A 23,075-nucleotide genomic window follows, 5' to 3' on the forward strand; every position below is an offset into this window, starting at 1 on the left:
AAGATACGTCCGTGATCTCCCATAAGGGAATAAATAACATCTTCCACTCTACTTTTGAACAAGATGCAAGCGAGCATAAGGTAAAGCACGCACAGTGGCAACAGTGCTTTCAACGGCAACCTCCCTTGGCAGTTGGCATGTGTCTTCAACATTTCCTCTGTTGATGTTGTGTTTGAGAAATGGGCTATTTGTGTATTTATAGTTAAATATTTCACGATGTTTTGTGCAACATGGCCACTACGCCACCCTAGTGAAGAATCGCGAAAAAGAGGCGAGCAATTGATCTTGAAACGAAGTTGCAAGTTATTTACCAACATGAAGTTGGTAAGTCCATCATTGTGATCGTACATGACTTCGGATGGTCTCATTCTACAGTGACGACAATTTTGAAAAATAAGGATAAAATCGTATAGGCTGTGAAAGGATCTGCTTCCATTAAATCAATGATACTGACGAAGCAACAACAAGGTCTTATCAGTGATAAGGAAAAGCTACTTGCATCACGGATAGAGGACCTGAACCAAAAGCACATACTCCCTTTAGTACTGTGACCATAACCGCGAAGGCACTGAGTCTCTTCAACATGTTGAAGGAGAAAGCAGAACCCGATTATGACTATGACTTCAAAGCTTCTTCCATTTGGTTCATGAGATTCAAGCAGCAGTTTGTGCTGCATAATGTGAAAATGTATGGGAATCTGCAAGTGCTGAGAAGGCTGCCAAGGAGTTTGTGGAAAAATTAGATAAAATTATTACGGAGGAAAATTATTTGCCACAGCAAATATTTAATATGGATGTGACGTTCTTGTTTCGGATGAATGCCTGAGTGGACATTCATCCACAAAAAGCTAAAATCTATACCTAGTTTCAAAGTTCTTAATTCCCGTATTACGATTTTGTTACGGATAATGTGGCTTGATATAAACTGAAATCATTTGTGATATGGCACAGTGAGAATCCACGTTAAGATGCATCTTCAGAAACATTAGGAAGCATACTCCCAGTTCATTATCGGAGCAATAAGAAGTCACGGATCACTCAAAAATTATTTGAGGATGCCGTAATCAACTGTTATGCGAGTGAATTAAAAAGCTACTGTGTGAAAGAAAATGTAGAATTTAAAATTTTATTAATTCTAGATAATGCTCCAGGTCATCCGTCTTATAGCGGTGATCTTCATGTTGAAGGTAATGTTTCTCACTCCAAACACTACTTCATTGATCCAACCGATGGATCTGGGAGTTCTTTCAGTGTTTAAGGCTTATTATCTACGGAGAACTTTTTCACAAGCCATTTCTGCTACTGAAAGAATTGACCAGACTCTAATGCAATTCTGGAAAACATTCAAATTTATCATGCTATTAAAAATATTGCTGTGGATTGGGACGAAGTGACCTCTCAATGTATAAGTGGCATAGGGTAAAAGACATTAAAAAGGTTTGTGAATGATTTTGGGAGTTTGTAATTGTGGGCCTAGCAAACAATCTGAATCTCGAAGTGAATGATGACGACATAACTCAACTCATAGTAAGTTCCCCTGAAGAGCTGACCAATGAAGAATTGGTCAAACTGAAGGAACAACTGTTGCAGAAGAGGAAAAATGAGAAAAGGAAGAAGGAAAAGAGAAACAGGAAGAGGTAGTTAAACAATTTACAGTGAAGGGTTTTTCAGAAATGTTTTTTGCAGTTAGCGATGTTCTCAAAATGACTGAAGACATGGACCCCAATGTTGAACGCTACTTAATAATAGAAATGAAAGTACATGATGCATTTGCTTGCTATGAACAAATTTATGATGAAAAGAAGAAGAGGAATAAGCAAAGCACATTGGACATTTTCATAGGAAAACATAGGTTACACAGAAGAGAAGAGCCACATCCTGATCGTTCACACAGGGAAGTTAATGAAGATGTGATTGTGGAGGAAGATTTGGGCGATTATTCTACTGTTTTATAGGGGGAGTAACACACAGTACAGTTTTATAATAAGGTTTAAAAATTAAAATGACAGTATACTTATTACGGTTAAGTCCATAACTCCTATAACTCCGTTGATGTAATGTACCGACTTATGTCTGATTCGACTTGCGTCCTGCCAGATGGAACGGAACCCTGACGTAAGTCGAGGGATGACTGTATATCACATATATGGGAAACAACGGTCTGGTTCAGAATTTAAAAAAAAAAAAGTGTCTTCACAGTGAAGTTGGGAAAATTTTATGAATCTCATTAAACAAGAGATTCATAAAAAATTCATCTTTTTATGAATCTCTTGTTTAATGAGATTGCACATCCATTTCACTCTCATTCTATTTGTTCTTCTAACTGTAGGAACACATTTAAATACGACATCATTTAAGCTTCTTTTCAAAAGCTTCCCATGCATTACTGATATCCTTCCCATTTAACAACTGATACCATAGAACCAAAGATAGTATTCTCCTGAGTTAGTCATAATTTCCAGATTTGTAGTCAGAATATAACCTGTCTTGATCAGAACATCCATTAGTTGGCTACTTCTCAAGTCATTGCAGCTTGATCACTGTCATCAGTCGGTGGCAAAACAATCATATTCTTCATTGAGATACCTTCTGACACTATGATGAAATCTAACACTTTGTCCTCAAGTTGCTCCTTCCCTATGCTGCTTGAAGAGTTGTCACGTAACAGCTCAATGAATTCCCTTCATTCTTATGTGTTTTCGCTGCTACACAATAAATATTCAAATAATTTAAGCCATTCATAGTTATTACTTGTTTCATCTCCAGGAAATGAACTGCCAGATCAGAATTTCCATACTGAGTATTAGCATACTTGAAAGGAGGTGCAGAGGCCCTCAAAATAAATTCAGTATAAATCTTCAGGGACTCTTTTACTAAATTAAGTAATTGTAATAAATTTGGATAAATAAAAATTATCTTGCTGTTGAAAAGAAATTTGGAGAATGAGATGAGGCTCAGGCCAAATACATTTTGTTGAGACCAGAGTTTTACTTTAAAGTAAGTAACCAGGGTCAAGAAATCATAGGAATATAACATGGATCTGTATTTTAATTTTGTAAAACTGGAAAAGACATGATGAGGTACAAAGGATAAAGTTATTCAAAATGTTAGTTATATGGTTTAAATAGAACATTATACAGAGTTATATATAATCAATAATACTTAAGTTGTAAGCTATCAGAATTGAAGGAAAGTGGTATTAACCATCCAACTGGCCATGGTGGAATGAAACATATCATTCATCTTACACTTTATATCCATGATATATTTCAGTGGTATTTCACTTTCAGTGACACACATTTGCATCCATTGTTTTGATTGAAAGTTAAATACATCATGGCCAATAAGAGTTGGTAAATGATCAAATTTTGAGATATTAGCTTTGGTTCTTTATTTTGTACATATAGTAACCTCAAAATAAATTCTCTACAAATTTTTAGGTGATTTTACTAAACTTGAGTAATTGTAATAAATTTGGATAAATTAAAATTATTTTATTTCCAAAAGGGGCTGTTAAGGGATTATTACCAGATTAATGTGGAGGTTTTGCATAGAATGGGTGAAGATGGAGAGGAAAGAGTGAGCAAGGGGGGTGAGGAACAGGTTTTTTGCATGTAGATTAGTTAGTGATTGGAATGCATCGCCCAAGAGCGTGATGAATGTAGAAAGGTGAATTTATTTAAGGTGCAGTACAATAAACTGTGTGTGTGACAGTGGGATCTTCCAGTAAGTCTTTTGATTGCATGGAGGTTTGATGATGATGATCATTAATAATAAAAAGATGCAGGGACTTAAAACATTAACTGCATTCTCAGGAGTAAACCTACAGATTTAAAACATTTCAGCTATTTGGGTATAATTTTTGTGAAAATAGCAAATAAAATATGTAAATAAATAATAATAAATACAAGGGGGGGAAAAAGACTAAGTGAAAGGAAGAGGTTTGAAATTAGGGCCAAAGCAACTAAGGTTGTGAGATCTACATATGGGTAGTATGGCTTTGTAAAGGGTAGGTCCTGTCTTAGTAACTTATTCACATTTTAAGATAAAGTGACAGCAGAATTAGATAATGGTAATGGTACACCATGATTATTATTATTTGATGCCTCCAGGGAGTCCGAGGACTCATTAAGAGATAGCACCTACTCTACCGCTCTCCATCTCCACCACTCAACCTTCATCCACCAACCGCATCATCTACACCAATGCCGTCTACTGTCCACCACCCATCACTAGTATTCTCACAGACAATCACAAACGTACATACCCATGGCGGGATTCGAACCCGCAGCCTTTTGGCTGGAAAGCGGATATGCTAACCACTCAGCCAACCAGGCTGGCATTGATACTACTTGACTTTGCCAAGGCATTTGATAGAATACTTACAAAAACTGAAGAGGATGGAAATGGATATGAGGCTAGTAGCATGGGCATAATTGCAGTATCTTGGATGGGGGCAGGGTGGCTGATGGACAGACACCATAGAGTAGTATATGGTGGAGTGGAGTCTAGTGGAGTACTTCAGGGTTTAGTACTAAGGCCACTACTCTTTAATTTGTATATCAGTGACATAGGGAAAGATTTAAGAGCAGATATTCAGTTGTTTGCCGATGATGCGAAACTGGGGAGAGCAATAGTTGGTAAAGGTGATGTAGATATACTGCAGGGTGATTTAAATAAATTTGCATTGTGGGCAAAGGCTAATGATTGTCAATTTAATGTTGCAAAATGTAAGGTTATGCACTTTGGGTTGAAAAGGTTGATGATGGTGTATCATATTGATGGTATGTATTGGTTTGCAGGAATTTGATGAGAATTGGGGATATAGTGGACATTGGGGATATGTAATATACCCTCTGAACTTCAACTCTTTGAAGTTCAGAGGGTATATTACAAAATAAATTTAGTTTAATCCTTTATCCAAGTGTGAGCAAACAAAGTTTGTGCCTGAAAATATCCTCAGGACTACGGTAAGGTAGTACAACACCGGGAAACTCGTAGCAAAGGTGGACCAAGCTAACATCACTCCTATCTCAGTATCTCCCATAATGCAAAACACGTCTCCTTGCGGATATGTATAATGTTATGCATTAAGGGAAGGGCCACTACCCAGACTAGTTTCGACCTTTATTGAGGTCTCTTCAGTGGGAGCCAGGCCTAGAGGTGGAGATACCAGACAGAAGCAATGGCAGGTCATTTTTACCTATAGGAGTTGCCAAACGGTGTGCCACCTTTTTATTAAATTACTCTGGATTTAGAGAAAGATGTTGAAAGTTTATTTTTCACTTGGTTAGACTATAATAAATTTAGTTTAATCCTTTATCCAAGTGTGAGCAAACAAAGTTTGCGCCTGAAAATATCTTCAGGACTGGGGTAAGGTAGTACAACACCGGGCAATTCGTAGCAAAGGTGGACCAAGTTAACATCACTCCTATCTTAGTATCTCCCATAATGCAAAACACATCTCCTTGCGGATATATATAATGTTATGCATTAAGGGAAGGGCCACTACCCAGACTAGTTTCAACCTTTATTGAGGTCTCGTCAGTGGGAGTCAGGCTCAGAGGTGGAGATACCAAGGTAGAAGCAATGGAGAGGTCATCTTTACCTATTTCTCCTTTCCTCTACCTTTGCTCAGTCCTAAAGATATTTTCAGGCACAAACTTTGTTTGCTCATACTTGGATAAAGGATTAAACTAATATAGTCTAACCAAGTGCAAAATAAACTTTCAACATCTTTTTCTAAATCCATAGTAATTTAATAATAAGGTGGCATACCTTTTGGCAACTCCTATAGGTAAAGATGACCTCTCCGTTGCTTCTGCCTTGGTATCTCCACCTCTGGGCCTGACTCCCACTGACGAGACCCCAATAAAGGTCGAAACCGGTCTGGGTAGTGGCCCTTCCCTTAATGCATAACATTATACATATCTGCAAGGAGATATGTTTTGCATTATGGGAGATACTGAGATAGGAATGATGATAGCTTGGTCCGCCTTTGCTCCAAGTTGCCTGGTGTTGCACTACCTTTCCTCAGTCCTGAAGATATTTTCAGGCGCAAACTTTGTTTGCTCAAACTTGGATAAAGGATTAAACTAAATTTATTATAAAAATGTTGAATAGCATTTGTGTTTTCACACCAAGAAGCTGTGGGTTTGAAATTCTACCATTACAACCTTATTGGAAGTCTGAAATAGATTGAAAAAGTGTTTGGTCTTTGCAATAAGGTATCTGGATTACTTAATCCTCCCACAGTACTGATATGCTATGTGTTTACACTATTTTTTAGGTAAGACTGATATGTTGAGTGTGGTTTCTTAGGTCACAGATTGGAATGGTGTGTCATTAGCAGTTTCGGTGGTATCCTTAGACCCAAGGAAATGTTGTAATGTATTTACAATAAATTACATTAAAATTTACAATAACTTATAATGCAAAAGAGCATTAGGAATAAGGAGAGAAGAGTTTATGGCATTGGATAGTTTATCTTGCATGCATGGAAGCACTTGTATGTGAATATAAAAGTATATTCTTACTTGGGTAATAGAATTTAAAAAAAAAAAATTAAACATGAACAGGACGAGTTGCCTCGTGGCATATAGCATCTTCAACATAAAATATGATTCAGCATTTAAAATAAGCTACATGAGCTGCAATGAATTGCATGACATCTGACCTAATGATTGACCATCCACTAATGATTAATTCATCTTTAATATACAGCTTAACTGTTTGTTCTATTTTTGATTCTAACCTTATTTCCAGCAGCTGATTCTCTCTCTGTTAAAGGAGGTTGCATATAGCAAACTTCATTGTTTTTTCTTGTATGAAAAATATGCTATATATAATTTGTTTTTTTATTTGCTATTTTTTTTTTAAAAAAAAAAGCATAATACCATAGATGCTTTTTCATGTAATAAATATTTCACAATGACCTACCAATTACATTACATTTCTCTTGGATATATTTGTTGCCTCCAATCCTGTTTGTCCAAAACTGTACTTCTCCAGTTTGGACATTGTATTGTGATATTGCTATCTTAACTAAAGTAAAAATATGTAGGTCTAAATAAGAATATATAAATTCATAATTAGTACGAGGGTGGTCTGAAAAGTTCTCGGCCTAACGATGAAAAAACGAATTTATAATTTCAAGATTATTTTTATTTTTCAACATAATCTCCCTTAAGACTAATGCATTTATTCCAGCGATGCTCCAGTGCCATTATCCCATTCTTGTAGTGGTTCTCAGTAAGATCTGCAAAATACCCCCTCTACAGCTGCAATCACCTCTTGATTCGAAGAAAAATGCTGACCAGCGAGGAAGATTTTTAGTTTGGGGAAGAGATAGAAGTCAGAGTTAGCCAAATCTGGGTAATAGGGTGGATGTTCCAACAATTCATACTGCAGATCCCTTAATTTTCTCATTGCCAAAACTCCTTTGTGAGCAGGTGCATTGTCCTGATGAAAGATGATTTTTTTCTTCTGCAAGCTGGGTCTTTTCTCACGAATTTTTTCATCTAGTCAGGTTAAAAGATTGGAATAATATTCCCTGGTTATTGTTTTACCCTTTTCAAAATAATTAATAAACAAAATGCCTTTAGCATCCCAAAACGCTGATGCCACAACTTTGTCTTCTTTGGTGCTGAACAACTGACTTCTGTCCACTGTTTTGACTGCTGCTTGGATTCTGGTATGTAATGGTGAATCCATGTCTCATCCATAGTAATAAATCGACATACAAAATCAGTTTTAGTCTTTTAAAATGCTCCAAGCATGTTCAGAGATTTTTGTGCGAGTTCAGCACTCATCTTGTGCAAAGCTTTTTCATGCAAAATATATCCTACATGTTCTTTTGAAATACCTATAGTCTCAGCAATTTCATGCACTTGGACTTGCCGGTCATCCAATACCATATCGTGCACTTGATTGACGATTTCTGGTGTTGTTACACTTTTTGGACGTACTTCACATGGATCATCTTCAAGGCTGGTATGGCCACGTTTAAACTCGGCAGCTGATTTCTTAATTGTCGAAAACGAAGGAGAAGAGTGCACATAAACTTTTATGATCTTCAAATGAATTTCTTTTGCTGTTAAACCTTCTCAATTTTACTCGATACTCAATTTTATTCATTTCAAAGGATACAGACAAAACACTTTTGCTTCAGACAGCGGTATAAAAAAAAACTAGTTGATAGAATGACCTGCAATTTCACATGGATGCTTATGACAGATGTGCCAACTTAGAAAAAAAAAAAATTTCCAATGGTGTTGTTATCTATGGTTGAGGCTGAAAACTTTTCAGACCACCCACGTATGTTACCTAATGAATGTGAAACTTGTATATTTATGATAAGAGTGGAGAATTTGATTTCAGTTTTTGAGGAAAATCCTTAGGAAAATATTTATCCTAGTAGTCTCTGGAAGATGAGATACAACCACAAATTATATCAACTTTATAAAGAACTAGTTCAAAGTTTTAGTAGGTAGGATAATAAAATAGTAAAATTCTTGGTAAAAGATCATAAGGAAAACCTAGGACAAGATGGATAGACTAATTGCATATTTTTATTTTTCTAAAGCTACTTTAGGAATAATAGTAATTACCATATATCATGAAAAAAAGTGTTTTTTTTTCATGATATATGGTAATTACTATTACAAGAAATTAATTGAGTACCTTTAGTAACAGCATATATCCAGCTTTGGGTTCCATGTTTCTTTTCCACATTGACTTAATGATGGCTCTGCAGATGCCATCTTAAGTTCATTAACTGTTTTCTTGGTAGAGATGGAACGTCAATGTATTCTTTATCATACCATGCAAAAGCTAATAGGATAAGGTGAGGAAATTTGGAGACTAAATAATTTAGAAGATTCTATTCACAGATGCAGTGCAGTTTGCCAATGGGAGGAAAAATTGCTCCTTTATCAAGATATTTGATGCTATACTTCTCAGCATTGTAACTGGTCAGGTCTTTTATGAAACACCCCATATAATAATTTGTTGTATTAACTATACTGTCGTATTGAAAGGGTCACTATCCAGACTTGGTTTCGACTCAGTAAAGGTCAAACTGGTCTGGGTAGTGACCCTTCCCATAATGCATAGCATTATACATGTCCTTAGTATCCCTTATTATGGGATACTAAGTGATGTGAAGTCATCAGCCTCTATATACAAGTAGCCCAGTCGTGAAGTTACTTCACACGCAAACCAAGAATATAATTTCTTGGCATCTTTAATTTATATGATTATGGGAGGATTGTTAGTGGATGAAAATGGTAAATTGGTAATTGCTACTGTACAAGATATACTTGAGCTATTCAGTGAGCAGTTTATCTGGCTGCATCATCATCATGAATTGAGAAGGTATATTTTATTTATTTTGTAAAAGATTGTAAACCTATAGTACATTAATACTGTGGGTGGACTAAGGATTTTTTGCCTCTCCAAAAGGAGTTTCAAAGGTTAGCAAAGAAAAGCCTGCTATAGAGACCAAACATGGAACTTGGGCACAGTGAAATTCATGCTTGTGGCAGGATTTGAACTCATAGCTTGTTGGCCAGAGAGTGGGTATGTTAATCACTTGGCTAACCAAGCCAGAAAATATGAGGACATAAGCAAACCTGACTTGTTAATAAGGCATTTGGGCTTGACAACATATTACTGTGTTTTAAAAGAATGCTCCAGGGAGTTAACATGAGTCCCACAATGGGACAAGTCCCAAAGGAGTAAAAAAATGGTAAAATTGTTCTACTTCACAAAAGTGGGAGTGGGGGTAAGATTCAGGCTACAGATTATAGGCCAATCTGCGTGTCTGGGATTATGGTTAAAGTATTGAAGAGGTTGGTAGTGGGGGAACTGTGATTAAGAATTGAGTCAATAATATAAGTTGCCATAGCGCAATTGGAAGAATAGCGGAACACTGCGCTCTTTGATTGGAAAATACCTGGGTCACGATTCTCATCGTGACAATTCCCCTTGAAAAAGTCCTTATATGGACTTTTTCAGTTGAAGGTGAGTTGCCGGGATGAAAAACTTGAGTTTTTCATCCAGCATATCAGCCTTCATAACACACGCAATTTATAGACAAAAAAAATACTGTTGGTGGTGATGATGATGGATGATAGATGGCATTGTGTCATAGTTGGAGAATCAAGTTGTAGTGGAAAGGATAAATGTATTTAGTGAGGGAGTAGTGTGCCCTTCACGATGAGTCCTTAGACTGCCTGGAGGTGTCATGTAATAATAATAGCAGTATTCTCTGTGATGGTTGGCATTTGTTAGAGGGGCAGTCATGTTGCAGCAGCCCGCTATGTACAGGGTGATTATAAAGTGCTATACTGGTTTTAAATTTTAATAACTAAAGATATATAAAGGGTGTCCCAAAATTCACGCAAGATTTAAATTTAGCACCATTTGTGTGGTAAAGTGTTGCCAACGAGAAAAAAAAGACAGCGTGACAGTTCAGGGTTATTAAAAATGGAGCGCTACACGAAAGAACAATGCATTTTCATTGTTGAGCAATATTTTAAAAATAATGAAGGTTTGGCAGCTACAGTTCACAATTTTCTTACAAAATATGGTCGGAATAGTGATTTAACTTCATCAACTGTGAAAAGATTAATTAAAAAATTCAAGGAAACTGGATCAATTAGTGATCTTATACACTCTGGCCGTCCTTTAACAAGTCGTTCAACAGAAAACATCGAAGCAGTTCGTGAGAGTGTTGCCGAGAGTCCAGGAACATCAATTCAGCACCATGGTCTTGAATTGGGCATTTCGAGAAGTCTCTACAGCATATTCTCACGAAAGATTTGCATCTTTATGCTTACAAAGTTCAATTGACTCAAGAACTGAAGCCTACTGACCACACACACAGCGAAGAGAGTTCATTGAATGGATTATGGAACAACAACAAGTGGATGCTTATTTTTCTAACAAAATCATCTTCAGCGATGAGGCTCATTTTCATCTTGATGGCTTCGTTAATCGACAAAATTGTCGCATTTGGGGTTCAGAAAATCTACGAGTGATTGTTGAGAAAATTTTGACAAAAAGAGTGTGTATGTGCCAAAGTTGTGGAGGTCATTTACCCGATATGCTATTCCATGCATAACCCTATACTTTATGAATCGATGAGAAATTACAATTTTTAATTAAAAACCTGTGTTTTCTATTAAAATTACTTCTTGCGTGAATTTTGGGACACCCTGTACAAATAATGGAATTATTTAGTAAAATTTACATCAGAGTTCAAGTTTTATTCTTAATGCAGTTTTTAATTATCACACTTCAACATGACTGCCATCATTGTTGATACATCTTTAAAGCTGATTCTTGAACTCCATGAATATATTGCATAATTGATGCACTGATATTACTTAAATTGTTTTTAAAAACTATCACACATTCAATACATAATGACAGGGTGTGCCATCTTGCTGGGAGATGGTGTTATATGAAAGATTTAATCTCTGCAGTTTGGGGATGAAGAAATTCTGTAGCATGACAAGATAACTTTCTCTATTTACTATAATAAATTTAGTTTAATCCTTTATCCAAGTGTGAGCAAACAAAGTTTGCGCCTGAAAGTATCTTCAGGACTGGGTTAAGGTGGTACACACCAGGGCAACTCGTTGCAACTAAAAATAAACTTTCAACATTTCTCTATTTACTGTTGATTTCAAAGACAAAAGGGCCTATAATGTGAGAAATTGGTAAAATAAAAAAAAAATTGAAATGCAAAAAAAAAATCAGATAATAAATCAGATTTACATGGATAAAGTTATTACATAAAAAAATTTTAAGACTTGAACTTTCATATAATTTTTACTAAATAGTTCATGATTTGTATATCTAATTATTAATTATTTAAAACTAATGCAAGATCACCATGTGTTACAAGGTGACAAATTCATTGAATAAGGGAACCACAGATAGTGGTATAGGCATCTACCTTGTCTAAAGCCATTGAAAGACTGCTATATTGGAATGGGCTGTAGGAATCTGTTCTGAAACCATTATTGTTTGACTTGTATGTTAATGATATTGCAAAAGGCGTAAATGGAGATAATGCTGCTGTTTGCAGATGATGAAAATTTGGAAAGAACTGTGTATTAGGACAGATGTGGCCTTACAGAAGAATCTGGATAGACTGTGTGAGTAGGCAAGTCAGTACAGCTGTCACTTTAATGCTGCATATTTCAAAGACATAGTTTTAAATTTGGTAGGTGAGGATGGGATGCAGAGTATTATATAGTTAATGGCAAAATTTTGAAGAAGATGACAGTTCTGGGAGTGTTGGTGGATGAAGATTGAAATTTAGGAAAGGCATTGCTAAAATTGTGAGGATATCACAGTGAATGAATTATAGCAATGGTTGAGAACCTTAACATGTAAGAAGTTCTAGTTCCCTTGTGTATGGCCTTGATCAGACTGTATATGGACTATTATACACACATGTGGTCACATGGTTTTCAAGTGGATGAGGATATCTTAGAGAAGCTCCAGAGATTTGCAGAGCCTTGTGAATAAAAGGAGAGTGGATATGATTGAGACATAAGTTGGTGAGGAGTTGTTACAGATTAATATGGAGTAGGGCATAGAACAAGAGGCCATCTCTGGAAGCTGTATAAGGAGTGTGTGAGCAAGGGAGTGAGGAAAAAGTTATTTGTTCACTCTCCATGCACATTGCCTAAGTGTGTTGTGAGTGCAGAAACTTGAGTAGGTTTAAGGTACAGTTCATTGATCTGTTTATGTCCATGTAGACCTCCCATACCGAGTCTTTTGATTCCATGGAAGTTTGATGTTAATAATAATTCAAAAATTTCTTATTCCAGTTATACACTAAGAGGCTGGGTACAATGGTCAATGGTGTATCATATACACTGCTTGGAAAGAAGTCAACGGACCCCCCCCACACACACACACCCTTGGGCAAGGTGCATCATGCCATGTAACAAGTCACATGTTTATAGCAGTATAAATTGGAGGGATATGATGCTCCCAAGTCAGTGCAAGTCCAGGTGAAATGTCTTAGAGAAGGGAACTGATAGAGTTTGAAAGAGGCATGTGATAGGATGCTATGTTACAGGTCTATGTGTTCAGCAAATTGTTGACAAATTGGGCAGTCATAGGTCAATAATCAGTGAAACCATACTGAGATGGAAGTGCAGAGAGTCAATTGCAAGTGTTACTTGCAGTGGATGATCCGCCAGATTCACTGAACGTGACTATAGGGTGCTGCAAAGGATAATATTAAAAACCACTATTCATCGACTGACACATTGAATATGGAGTTCCGGGCATCAATTTGAACATGAATTTACACAAAAACATTCAGAACCGAGGTTCACAACATGGGTTTCCATAGCAGGACCACAGTATGCAAGTCCCACATTACTCGAACCAGCATGCAGTGTCATCTTCAGTGGTGCATAGAGTGCTTTGCATAAAAGTTGCACATCTTGGAAACTTGGCTTATTTACTATATTCTTGTGTAATGAGTATTTCTTATTTCTCTGATTAATGTTATTACGAAAAATACTGTATATGTTTGTTGTTTTTAAACTTCTTGTAGAATAAATGGAAGTCATTAATAATTTGAATAACTCATCATAACATATTATATTAATGGAATCACGTTAATTTAAATATCCTTAATATGTTATGATAAAGTCTTCCTGTTATGTCTCGATTTTTAGAACAGTTCATTTGAATAACTGGGCCAGTTAAGGGAAATGCATGTGATGAAAAATGAATTATGTCTTCTATCCTTAATATTATTATTGTGATACCTCCAAGGAGTCCAAAGACTGATCGAGGGAGATCACATACTCTACAACTCTCCATCTCCACCATCCAATCCACCAAGCTTGATCTTTACTACAGAGGTTATGCAAATATAAAATAATGTACTATAATCAATTTCTTGTTACAGCTTTTATAGAAAACAGAAAAAATGCTTAGAAAATACATTATGTTAAACTTAGAATAATCCTAATTTATTATTATGACTGTTACTGTTAATATATTATAAATATGGTTATTTTTAGGGAGCAGTAAAAATTGGTGATAATTATACTGATGTAGCCATTACAGTATTTGAAGACTGTACTTTTATCATTATCACTCAGTTTGAAAAAATGGGAACCATGGTAAGCACCACCTTTTTATTTGTGAGATAGCATGAGCTTGTCAAAGTTGATAGGTTTCAGAATTTTAGTAATGAATTTTTGAAATTTGAACTCGGGTTGTTTGATTGGCCACTATTATTCCTCCACTTTCTTCCAGAATCATTAGAACAGGAGCCACTACTAACCAACACCTTTTTACAGTCCATCTTAACTTAGCAAACCACCTTCACTGCCTCCTCCTTCATTCCATTTACTTTTGCTCTTTGGAACAGCTTCCCCAAAGAATACTACCTTCAGTTTTTCAAAAAAAAAAAAAAAAAAAAGTGTTAACAGATTCCTCTTTTCTTCTTATCCTCTTGCTTATACACGATGGCACTGATCTGCTATAAGTCTTGACCTTTCATGTGTGTGGGGTCAGATTTATGTATATATATATATATATATATATATATAAATTGGTAGTAAAAATATATTTGTTTATATGGTTTACATGCTGTCATTGTTAGATTCTTCATTGTTTCTGAAATAAAAAATATTTACTACCAATTTGTTTTAACACTCAACTACTTTTGTGAAATAACTATTATTCACTTTTACTTCCTGAAGAAGTGAGCTAAACAAAGAGTTAAGATACAACCAGGTAATAATGATTACAATGTTAAATATTTAAAAAAATACTAACAATGGAATGTGCACATCAGATGTTTCACATGAGAAGTCCAGACTTCTCGTATAAAATCATGGATTTTTTTTTTTTTTTTTTTTTTTTTTTTTTTTTTTTTTTTTGCACTGCAAGGAATATTTTAACACAGGAGTCTTTAACCTTTCAGACAGTGTGGGCCGCATTAAAAATTTCAGTGAAGTCCGCAGGCCACTAAGCTATACTGCGGTATTTAAAATTGTAAGATGCTTTCCAGATTCGCAAGGAATGCTGTGCATTTGATACTTTATATAAAATCTTATAAAAATAAACAGTCAGCTTTAAGAGCGTAGATAGGAGTCGGGTTCATGATAAGTAAATACAATCAGTACTTGAAAAAAGATAATTTAATGAAGAAAACATTAATTTTTTACAATGTCAATGGGAAACTTGGCAATGCTTTTCCTTGACCAACTTGTTGATGATGGCATCAATATTGGAAGTTGCTATGTGCAGAGTATTCTCGAGATGTTGGTCCGTAATCTAAGTTCTTGTCTTGGACTTCACATGCTTCATTCTGGAGAAGAACTGCTCACATAAGTATGTGCTTCCTAACAAAGCGCACATTTTCAAATCATGCCAGCGAAGATTAGAGATTGCATCCTCAGAAATGTAGTGTTTGTAAAATGTAAGCAAGGGCATATTGAATAATTTTTCTTTCAAAGAAGAGTTGTTTTGCAGTTCAAGCAGCTCCATTTGTACTGAGCCTGGTATTTCGTCAGCATTGACACTGAATGGCATTGAAAATAAATCTAAAGAAGACTGTTGGTTACAAAAATCACTAAATCTCTCTTCGAACTCGCTTCACAACATGGCTAATTTTATAGCATATTCATCAAGAGACGAACAGTTGGACTCAGCGAGAAGCTGAAAATGAGTTAAGTCTTTTTTTGCGAGTTGTGCCTCCCAAAGTTTGAGCTTCGCTACAAAAGCTTTGATGTGATCAAACAGAATGTGCACCAGTTGATCTTTGGATTGTAGCTGCATATTTAGGTCATTCATATAAAGGCAAAGTCTATCATCCACTTTGGATCATTGAATTCCACAATCGGCTTCCCCTTGGTTTGCATGAACCGCTGTATTTCGCTCCTAAGTCAGAGACTCTTTTCAGAACCCTCCCTCTGCTCAAGCAACGCACATCACTATAATAAACCACATCACCTTGATCCGCTTCACACTCTTGGGTCAAAAACTCTTGGAATTGATGCTGATTCAATCATCTTGCCCTAATAATGTTGATGGCAGTCACAACAACTTTCACGACATTCTCAAATCCAATAGTTTTTGAGCACAAATTCTCTTGGTGGATTTAAACAGTGGTAACGGACGAAATCTTTTCTTTCTAGTTCTGGTTCTTTCCATAACAGCACAACAAACCCTTCACTCTTTCCCACCATAGCAGGGGCACCATTATACCATACCCTCGAGGTTGATTAAGCTGAGGTTGAAATGCTGGAGCATTTTCTTGGTGGCTTCAAGAATATCTGTGCCTTTTGTTGTTCTCTTCATAGGTATGAGCTCTAGCAGTTCTGTCACAGTGAATTGTTGATCAATGCCACGGACAAAGATAGCCAGTTGTGCTGTATCTTTCACATCTGTGCTCTCATCTAAAGCATGTGAATATGACGTAAATTTGGACGACCGTTTTTTAAAGTTCCTTCAATGTCATTGGCAAGTTTTCGACACATCTTGCTACAGTTATCCCAGACAAACTCGGTTTTTTAAACACTTCCTTATTATTTGGGCACAGAATTTCCCCAGCAGCGATGAGACACTCTTTCACAAAGTTGCTGTCCAAGAAGGCTTTTGATTTTTTAGTAATTTTTTCAGCTATTACATACTTACTTTGATGCATGCTTCGCTCTCTTCCCTCTGCCTTTTAACCACCTTACCAGCCATTATGAATCAAATATGCATCCTCATACGCTTTGTATCCATCATATATTTCAATGTAATATCAATGGTATTACAATTTTAATATGCACTTCGCATCCATGATAACCTTGACGTCTTGGCCAGTAGCATGGTTAAACGTACCCTGCTGGCATTTTAAATCAATTTGGAGATGGTTCACTTTGTCCACATGAAGATGATCGAAATTGGACGCATGCTTTGTGTCATAGTGTCGATTTATATTGTATTCTTTTGATGCTGATACTGACTCATGACAAATTAAACACACTGGCTTATTGTCGATTGGCACAAAAAAAAGTACAAATTGTTCCACTTTTCATTAAAAACCCTACAAGAATCACTTGATTTACACTTTTTACTCATAGATGCCATAGTGATGGAAGGTGAATCCAAAAAATGATCCAAAATGGTCGTAACGGTTATTATCCACTGAATATGTCTCACACTAATGAAAAAAGTTTGGCAATATAAAACCACAATAGGCTTGGCTGACACGACGAACCTGCATGTGCTTATACCCGAATATCACACTGTTCACGACTGACTGACTGTGGATGAGATCCTCTTGTATTTATATGAAAATAATGAAGTATCGAGAACCCTCGAGATGTATCTGGAAGGCACTAGATAGCGCACTCGAACTACTGCTTCAGCCATCTACCTGCGACGTTAGTACTAGTACTTAAGTACCACTTGGCACTGATAGATGGCTGAAGAAGCATGTCTATTTAATATTTATTTTTATAGGGTTTTATGTAAAGTATCAAATGCACAGCGTCCCTTGTGAATCTGGAAAGCATCTTATAATTCTAAATACTGCAGTATAGCTTAGTGGCCTGCGGGCTTCATTGAAATTATTTTTTATTTAATCGCGTTTTAATGTTAAGTAGTTATTTTTTCAAAATGGCCGGCGGGTCATGGCAAAGAGCTCTGCAGGCCATGCGTTAAGACCCCTGTTTTAAAATTTCAAACAGCTCTTCAAAAACTCGAGAATAGAAATCATTCACCATTATCTCCTGAGGATGTGAACCATAGTTATTTCAAGAAACTGGCTGAGTGTTAAATAAATATATTTTTACTACCAATTTATTCTGTCTGGTTTACATACTATCATTATATTCTTCAGAAACACTGAAGTGTTTCAAATTTATATATATTTTTTTTTCTATGAAGTAACGTAGTTCTTTCCGATTGAATCTTGTCATTACGTCCAGAGCGGGATCAGCAAGACCTGATTAGCTATGGTAGTGGAACCAGATGCAAGTTTTGGCTTTGTAATCCTGATGTTTGATTGTTCAGACAGTGAAACATATGTAAGTTTGCAACTGTTGGGTACATAGTAAACTTCCTGTAAGATATAAGGATTATAGCTAATCCTTTGGGAGAGTGTTTAGAGAATGTGGGTTTGTGTCTGAAGTTAGTAATGAGATTGACCTTCTGTAGTTTAAAGGTAGGGGAGTGATAATATTCTGTTAATTTGGTAGGGATTGTAGCTGTTGGCTTTGAAAGTATTGCATATTTGAATAATACTGGTAGTTTGAACAGATGATTTTTTTATTTTTTTATTTGCATTTATGTGTTAAAGTTTTTGAATGCTATTGTTGAGTGGTGAGATTGTGTGTGCATGTGTGTGTGTTAGTAATCTACTGGATTGGTATGCGAGATATCCCAGAAGAGAAAACTTATGAGATTGAGATTTTCTTTTTCTACTGTAAAGTAGATCCTAGGATGTTGACATGCTAAAAACATGACTAATGCATCAGAGCCATGTGGCTAAATAGAGAACACATCATTCTAATCGCATAGCTAGGTGGTGGGTTTATGTTGGGCATTGTTAAAAACACTATTTTTCATTGCTGAAATGAAGCTTATTAGCTCTTTATACTTAAGTAACTATTTTATACTTAAGTAACTATTTTATACTTAAGTAACTATTTTATACTTAAGTAACTATTTTATACTTAGTAACTTTATACTTAAGTAACTTTATACTTAGTAACTTTATACTTAAGTAACTTTACAGTAGAAAAAGAAAAAGATTTTCTTTTTCTACTGTAAAGTAGATCCTAGGATGTTGACATGCTAAAAACATGACTAATGCATCAGTAACTTAAGTAACTTTATACTTAAGTAACTTTACAGTAGAAAAAGAAAAAGATTTTCTTTTTCTACTGTAAAGTAGATCCTAGGATGTTGACATGAAAAACATTTTTGAATCTCTTAATGAAGTTAGTGGGGGAACACAGAAGCAGGCCCTCTTCAAATTTTTCCATGAAATTTCAAACAGCCTTCCTCAATGTTTCAAAAAACAGAAGGGTCTCATTCTCCTGCTCTTCAAGAAACATCAACAGGTTCCTTCTTTCTCCTTAATATGTTAATGCCAAACTGTGTATGTGTAATGCATATGCAAGGGCAGTTTAACTATACACTTGACCCTTGAAGAATGCAGGTTTGAACTGTGCAGGTCCACTTAACCTAACCTAATTTTTTTTTTCAATAAATATATTGGAAAAAATTTTTGGAGATTTGCAACAATTTAGAAAAACTCTCAGACAAACCGCATAGCTTAGAAATATCAAAAAAAAATTATTTAAAAGTTAGGTATGTCATGAATGCATAAAATATATGTATATACTAGTCTATTTTATAATTTACTACCATAAAATATGCACAAATCTATTATAAAAAGTTAAAATTTATCAATACCACACGCACTCGCTCACTCTCTCTCTCTCTCTCTCTCTCTCTCTCTCTCTACATGATGCCATTTGCTGTTGAGAGAAATGTAAAGATGCAATATTAAATCAAAACTGCATAAAATTAACTGTTATTAATTAGTTAAATTAATTAGCATAAAATAAAAATTTTATAACAATTCATTCATTAGTGTATAGACTAGATTACCATAAAGCCTAGAATGAATCCTACCATGAATCGTTATACCTGTAAATAAATATGAATAATTTCTTTTTCACATTATCTTTTCATTTTTGATGTCTGGCGTTAGTAATACATATAACATCTACAGTGTTTTATATCATATAAGACAATATTGATTTAGGTACTGACAGACATACAATTCATCTACAATTTAAACTTATGGTATTGATAAAACAGTACAGTACTGTAAATGTATTTTCACTTCCTTATGATTTTCTTTAATAACATTTATTTTGTCTAGCTTACTTTATTGTAAGAATATAGTGTATAATACATACATATCATACAAAATATGTGTTAATCGACTGTTTATTTTTATTGGTAAGGCTTCTGGTCAATAGTAAGCTATTAGTAAAGTTTTTGGGGAGTCAAAAGTTATACTCAAATTTTGAACAACACCAGGGGGTTAGCACCCCTAATCCCTCACATTGCTCATGGGTCAACTGTATTTCATCTCCTTTTTATGTTCAGTGGGCATGTTTTTCCAGATTTATTGACATTTACGGTATCAGTTTTTTCCACAGAATTTTCATGTACTACAAATTTTGAATAGCATTGAGATTGTACTTTTATAGATGACCATGACAAAAGTAATGTCATATTAAAATATTTATTCTTGGAATTCGTTGTTTCTTGTGACTATTGAATATACTGATGCATAGGAAGAGTACAATTTTTATAATTAGCATGGTTCTTCAACTGCAACAATAGAAAATAGGAACTGTTGGTATAAATGATTTCAAGTGATGTTAAACTAAAATCTACAGGTTTCATTCTTACCTCCACTTCAGTATAGCCATTGGAAATGTAATAAAACATTTCTCTTAAAGTATGTATACAATTTTTTACTTTATTACTTTAAAAAAAAATTTTTTTTGTGTGTCAATTAACAAAAAAAAAATTCTGGCAGATCGGATTTCAAAAAATTATTTAAAAAGAAAAAAAGATTTTCTTGGCAATAAAATTCCACACTGTTTTACAGGCTATATCCTTCATCAATGCATGTGTTATTTATGCTATATCTATATGATCTTCTTGCAGTCACATATTGAGCTAAAATTGCACAAAGACAGTATATATTACTAAATCACTTAAGGAATTGACAACGTAGATACGAATATAAATTAAATTACACTTTAATAAATATTTCTACTTCTCCTAGACCTACCTAGATATACCAGGTCCCTTGCAGTTGTAAACTGTCTTACTTTGGCCAAACAGGCAGGGACAGCAAATTTCGGAACACAAGGACTTCCTTTTTCAAAAATATAGCCATTCTGGTCTTGCAGACCATGCTCTGGATACACGCCACAGAATACGGTGGAAGAAAGCTATAGTAATACACCGTAGCAAATATAAATTTGAAAGACTATTTATGGCATCAGCCTCAGCCCTAAGAAACTCTCCAAACCTTGACAAATTTGGTTGTATGAGACTGCCCCAAATTTGGGAGGCTTACATCAGCAGATCTTCAGTCCAACGGCCAAGAACACTTACTTAGCCCGCTAGGGGGCACCATCAGGACTTTTAGGAGAACAATAGCTTCATTCTCAGTTACTGTGTTGTAGTGCCTACGTGCATGTGGTATTTTTGTAAGTTCCTTTTGAAGATGGCAACGTGACGTTGCCGAAATATCAGAAATATTTATTAAAGTGTAATTTAATTTGTATTCATATCTACATTGTCAATTCCTTAAGTGATTTAGTAATGCATAACCAACGTATAAGCCTGTCTACGAGAAAGACGGTATATAATTGTTTATCTTGCACACAATGAATCCCTATCTCAGCATGCTTTGTTACCTTGAGGTCATAATATTTATTAAATGTTACAGATGCAGAAAACATGTTTCATGAAATAGATTATAGGCAATTCACTCTTCCACAGTATTTAATTGTACCATCCACATATGGAAATCCTCTTAAATTATTAGGTATTTATTTTTTTCTGTCAAATCTCTCATTAGAACTTCTTTTCCAACTGAAACTCTCCATTTACTTTGCATACAAGATTTGTGCATGTAGGTTATTAGTGCATGTAGGAAATAGATAATCCCAAAAATAGAGAACTCATGATAGTGATGGGAGATTTTAATGCTAAAATAGGACAGTTCACAGCAGACAAAAAAAGATGTGATGGGGAAATTTGGATACGGAGAGCTTAACGACAGAGGAGAACAATTACTCCACTTCTGTAAAGCAAGCGATCTAATGATTACAAACACATTGTTCTATCAATGCCCTAATAATAAATATACATGGACATCCCCAGATGGTAATATAAAGAACTGTATAGACTATATCATCATAAACAAACAATGGAAAAGATCAGTAAATAATATACGAACATTAAGAAGGTTTGATTTTGACACTGACCACGAAATATTAACTGCCAAAGTGAAGATAAAATTCAACAGGGAAAACAATATCAGAAAAGAAGAAAACATCAACTTATCAAAACTAAAAGATAGTTCAAGCAGAAGTCGATTTTTTAGAACAGATGTGCTTGAAATTAAAACCCTCCATCTTCCAGAACAGCGGAAAATACTGGGAAGAAGGAAAAGAAACAGTGTTATCAATTGCAAAAGACACTCTAGGTTCCAAACCGAAAATAAACAAACAGTGGATAACCCGAGAAATCATAGCTACTATAGAAGAGAAAAGAGAGGCCAAGATACTTGTAAACCAACAAAACAATGAAGAGAATAGGGAAAAATACAGAGCACTAAAAAATAAAGTTGATAACCTATGCAAAAAAGCTAAGAAATGCCAAGAAGCATACCAATAAAACAACCTAAAAGTCTTCCATGATACTATAAGAGAAATTACAAAGGAATTCTCAGAAAAAGCAGTAAAATGATAAACAACAAGATCACTGAAACCAGGAATATTGAATATATAAGAAAAATCTGGTCAAACTATTTTAAGACTGTCTTCTGCCAAGGAAACAAAACTACAATGCCAACAATAGAAGAAAATAATGATCACGCAAAAATTTTACAAGAAGAAATTAGATACGCAATAAAACAGATGAAAAACAATAAAGCACCAGGCATTGATACTATCCCTACTGAACTGTGGTCATATGGAGGCAGCATATCAACAGAATATTTAACAACCCTATTCAATAAAATACTACAAACAGGAGAGATCCCAGATGACTGGAGAACTGGAAAGATCATCCCAATATACAAGAAAGGAGACAAAAGAGACTGCAGAAATTACAGACCAATCAATTTACTCCCTCACACCTATAAAATATTCATAAGAATTATACAAAATCGATTAAAAAACACCTATGAAGAAATGATAGGCATAGAACAAGCTGGTTTTCGAGGAAACTATTCAACAATAGACCAAATTTTCACATTGCACCAAC

The 23,075-nt window shown here is 35.1% G+C and overlaps 1 protein-coding gene across 2 annotated transcripts in view; it reads left to right on the forward strand.

Annotated features, from left to right (window-relative positions):
* LOC150095565 (proteasome assembly chaperone 3-like) overlaps nucleotides 1-23,075 on the forward strand; it is a 50,918-nt gene that overhangs the window by 11,020 nt on the left and 16,823 nt on the right. For both annotated transcript variants that reach the window (XM_090410605.1, XM_090410606.1), the window contains exon 2: nucleotides 14,063-14,164. In XM_090410605.1, coding sequence (XP_090266731.1) covers nucleotides 14,063-14,164 — 102 coding nt within the window. The remainder of the gene's footprint in view (nucleotides 1-14,062; nucleotides 14,165-23,075) is intronic.

This window comes from Typopeltis vanoorti, chromosome 20, assembly GCF_054136105.1.
Source record: "Typopeltis vanoorti isolate ZY-2024b chromosome 20, IOZ_Tvanoo_1.0, whole genome shotgun sequence".
NCBI lineage: Eukaryota > Metazoa > Arthropoda > Arachnida > Uropygi > Thelyphonidae > Typopeltis > Typopeltis vanoorti.